This window comes from Lipotes vexillifer, unplaced genomic scaffold (assembly GCF_000442215.2).
Source record: "Lipotes vexillifer unplaced genomic scaffold, Lipotes_vexillifer_v1.1 scaffold863, whole genome shotgun sequence".
In the NCBI taxonomy this organism is placed as follows: domain Eukaryota; kingdom Metazoa; phylum Chordata; class Mammalia; order Artiodactyla; family Lipotidae; genus Lipotes; species Lipotes vexillifer.
This window is the reverse complement of record NW_006788168.1, coordinates 1,842,673-1,846,770: the sequence shown is the minus strand read 5'-3', so window position 1 is coordinate 1,846,770 and position 4,098 is coordinate 1,842,673. Positions and strand designations below refer to the sequence as shown.

General features: G+C 44.2%; 1 protein-coding gene across 2 annotated transcripts in view; it reads left to right on the top strand.

The window, feature by feature from the left end:
* GMPR (guanosine monophosphate reductase) overlaps positions 1-4,098 on the top strand; it is a 40,071-nt gene that overhangs the window by 33,053 nt on the left and 2,920 nt on the right. For both annotated transcript variants that reach the window (XM_007461266.1, XM_007461267.1), the window contains one exon: positions 1,225-1,384. In XM_007461266.1, the coding sequence (XP_007461328.1) occupies positions 1,225-1,384 (160 nt within the window). The remainder of the gene's footprint in view (positions 1-1,224; positions 1,385-4,098) is intronic.

The following is a 4,098-nucleotide window of genomic DNA, read 5'->3' as shown; positions in this document are numbered from 1 at the left end:
ATTGCGGGGGGGGGGGGGGGCGGTGTCAAGGAGCCAGCAGTTGTGTTAGGGACCCTGCAGGGAAGAGTCTGCAAAGCTTGCTGCCAAGTAGAGAGGTCCTGTGCCTTGGTTGCCTGATTGCCAGGCCCAGGGGCCAGCCCTGCAGCCCCTGCCTTCCGTAATGCTGGACGGAAGGGACTGGAACGCCTGATGCACACCCTAAAGTCCTCTTGTAAATATTTAAGTGACCAGATGGAAGCAATCAAGGTCACGTTTCAGAGGATCCTGTGTTTGCTTCTCCTTGTCCTTCATTGTGATTACTTAACGCATCTGTACACTGATGTCCTCCTATTCTGAATATAAACCCCGCAGTAGGACTCGCTGAGGATGGCGAATAGTGACTATTTCTGTTTCTTCCACGTATGCCTTTCACTTTCCTAACAACTAGTTACTGCCCATGTTCCATGTGCCATGTACTATATAATAAACACTGAGGACACAGCAGTGAGTGAGCCCCAACCCGTTCCAACTCTCCGTGGTCCTGATCCAACATAACCTACGAAGGCAGTTTCAACACCCCAGTCTCCTGTGTACCTATCCTGGAAGTTTCATGTCATTTGGTGCTTAATATGAGGTATTGTTTACTCTGGAAGTCAAATGTTTATCACAACAGAGGTGCGGGTAGAGTTTTACAGGATGTATACACATATGTGTGTGTATATGTGTATGATGTACATATACATGTGTACGTACTTACAGGTTTCTCTCCTTCATGCCCAAGCTCTAGTGCAGGAGGTTCTGTCTGTTCTGAGGTCCTTTCATATCTACACTGTGTGAGAGTGCTGAGAGCTTCAGGTAGACCAGATGCCTGATGGGGACATGGCAGAGGAGTTATTGTATTACATATGAGATTGGACAACATGCTGAGGTGCCACCCAATTATTAATGTTTCTTTGATTTTCAGAGAGTTAGACCTGTGGAAGGTGGTCATAGATAGGAAGTCATCAATAACCGTTAAGGATTGTCCACTGTTATTAGCCACCCAAGCTTCAGTAGGCTGACTTGTTGCTTGGAGCATCCAGTGCCCATCTGCCCTTCTTTTTTCCAAAGTGCGGAGGTTGAGCTTTTCTCTGACCACAGCCAGGAGGAGGGAGGGTGAGTTGGTAGCACTTGCATCTTTCCGGAGCCGATTTTCTCTGAGCTCTTTTCTCTGCTGCTGCTTTTCATCCCCACTTCGGAGTGCAGGAGCCGGAGCAGATTTCGTCATGCTGGGAGGGATGTTTTCGGGCCATACTGAGTGTGCTGGAGAGGTGATCGAGAGGAATGGACAGAAGCTCAAGCTGTTCTACGGGATGAGCTCAGAAACAGCGATGAAGAAACATGCGGGAGGGGTTGCGGAGTACAGGTATGGAGGGTGGGTGGAGCAGGGGTGGGCAGCGCCGTCACCAGTGAGGTTGCGTTCCCCGGCTCCTTACAGAAATGGGGTGGAAGTGGGTCTCAAAGACTGTGAGTCTGTTTATATTATAGTACCACAGGAAGAAGCTAGAACACATACATATTTCTTAATTAAGATGTTCAATTAAAGAAATAACTGTATGGCTTAAATGTTTTTGTTTTTTTTTTTACTGAAGTGTAGCTGATTTACAATGTTCTGTTAGTTTCAGGTGTGCAGCAAAGTGATTCAGTTTTATATACATATTCATCTATTTTTTTTCAGATTCTTTCTCCTTATAGATTATTACAAAATATTAAGTATAGTTCCCTGTGCTATACAGTAGGTCTTTGTTGGTTATGTGTTTTAAATATAGCAGTGTGTACATGTCAATCCCAAACTCCCAACCTATCCCTACCCCCAACCCTTCCTTCCTGGTAACCGTAAGCTCATTCTCTTTTTTTTTTTTAGATTCGCATGATATTCATATGATTTGTCTTTCTCTGTCTTACTTCACTTAGCATGATAATCTCTAGGTCCATCCATGTTGCTGCAAATGGCATTATTTCATTCTTTTTAATGGCTGAGTAATATGCCATTGTATATATATACTCCACATCTTCTTTATGGAGTATATGGACATTTAGGTTGCTTCCATGTCTTGTAAACAGTGCTGCAATGAACATTGGGGGTGCATGTATCCTTTCGAACCATGTTTTCCTTTGGATATATGCCCAGGAGTGGGATTGCTTGGTCATATGGTAGCTCTATTTTTAGTTTCTTAAGGAACCTCCATACTGTACTCCATAGTGGCTGTACCAACGTACATTCCCACCAACAGTGTAGGAGGGTTCCCTTTCTTCCACATCCTCTCCAGCATTTATTGTTTGTAGACTTCTTGACGATGGCCATTCTGACTGGTGTGAGGTAATATCTCATTGTAGTTTTGAGTTGCATTTCTCTGATAATTAGCAATGTCGAGAATCTTTTCATGTGCCTCTTGGCCATCTGTATGTCTTCTTTGGAGAAATATCTGTTTAGGTCTTCTGCCCATTTTTTGATTGGGTTGTTTTTTTCAATATTGAGCCACATGAGCTGTTTGTAAATTTTGAAGATTAATCCCTTGTTGGTCGCATATTTTGCATATTTTCTCCATTCTGTGGGCTGTCTTTTCGTTTTGTTTATGCTTTCTTTTGCTGTGCAAAAGCTTTTAAGTTTCATTAGGTCCCATTTGTTTATTTTTGTTTTTATTTCCATTACTCTAGGAGGTGGGTCAGAAAGGATCTTGCTGTGATTTATGACAGAGTGTTCTGCCTGTGTTTTCCTCTAAGAGTTTTATGGTATCTGGTCTTACATTTAGGTCTTTAATCCATTTTATTTTTGTGCATGGTACTAACGAATGTTCTAATTTCATGTTTTTACACGTAGCTGTCCAGTTCCCAGCACCACTTAGTGAGGAGGCCGTCTTTTCTCCACTGTATAGTCTTGCCTTCTTTGCCGTAGATTAATTGACCATAGGCGTGTGGGTTTATTCTGGGCTTTCTGTCCTGTTCCATTGATCTATATTTCTGTTTTTGTGCCAGTACTATGAAGTCAGGGAGCCCGATTCCTCCAACTTTGTTTTTCTTTCTCGAGACTGCTTTGGTTATTTTGTGTCTCCCCCATACAAATGTTAAGATTTTTTTGTCCTAGTTCTGTGAAAAATGCCATTAGTAATTTGATAGGGATTGCACTGAACACGTAAATTACCTTGGGTAGTATAGTAATTTTGACGATATTTATTTTTCCAGTCCGAGGACATGGTATATCTTTCCATTTGTTTGTGTCATCTTTGATTAGAAAACATATCTTGCCTCTTTCAAAGTAGCTATAATTTTTATCCAACCAGGCTCTGCAGTGTTTGGGGCCCCAGAAAGGCAGTGCAGAGCAGAAGTATTTGGGGATAAGTTGGAAATGGAACTAGGGGTATGTGTGAGTAGGTATGACTCTTGTTCAACCAGCCCTGGAGGGGACCCTCCAGACTTCCAGGCCTTGTCCTGATATCACAGCCTTGTCCTGATAGAGCTGGTGTGGAGCCTGAGATGAGTCAGGGTATAAGTGGCAGGCAGAAGGATGGGTCTCCTGCTGCATATGATACAGGGTGGGCGAGACCACCTCACAGAGGTCAGGCCTTTTGGGAAGAGTGCTGTGTGTCACCTGCAGTAGCTCCCACAGGGCTCTTCCCTGCCTCTGGGCTCAAGCAGTTAACACAGGCAGTATTTTTAGGCATTTAATGATGTTACTGTGCAGAAGGGATGCTCACGTCTGCTTATCTGCTCCACTTCCATTTTAATTGTGTGCACGTGTGTTTTAAGAACGTTGTGACAGAACATACCCGCTGTCTCGCCCTGCTCCATAGTCTGTCACTGCTTCTCATCAGAGTTTGCACTGATGACAAGCTCTGCCATGTGCACAGGACAGGAGGCCCTGCGTCCTTAGAAGGATGTCCTTAGAAGGATGGAAACTCAGGCCTCCTGCCATGGGCTGATAACCTCCGTTTCCTACCACTTAGTCCACACCCGAAAGCTTACAATGAAGTGTGGGATTCAGATGGATTGTGTAAGGTTTGAGCCAACCTAGAGGTACACATCTCAACTCCACTGAGATTTTCAGGTGGGCGGGAGGGCGGGAGGGCGGGAGGGCAGGAG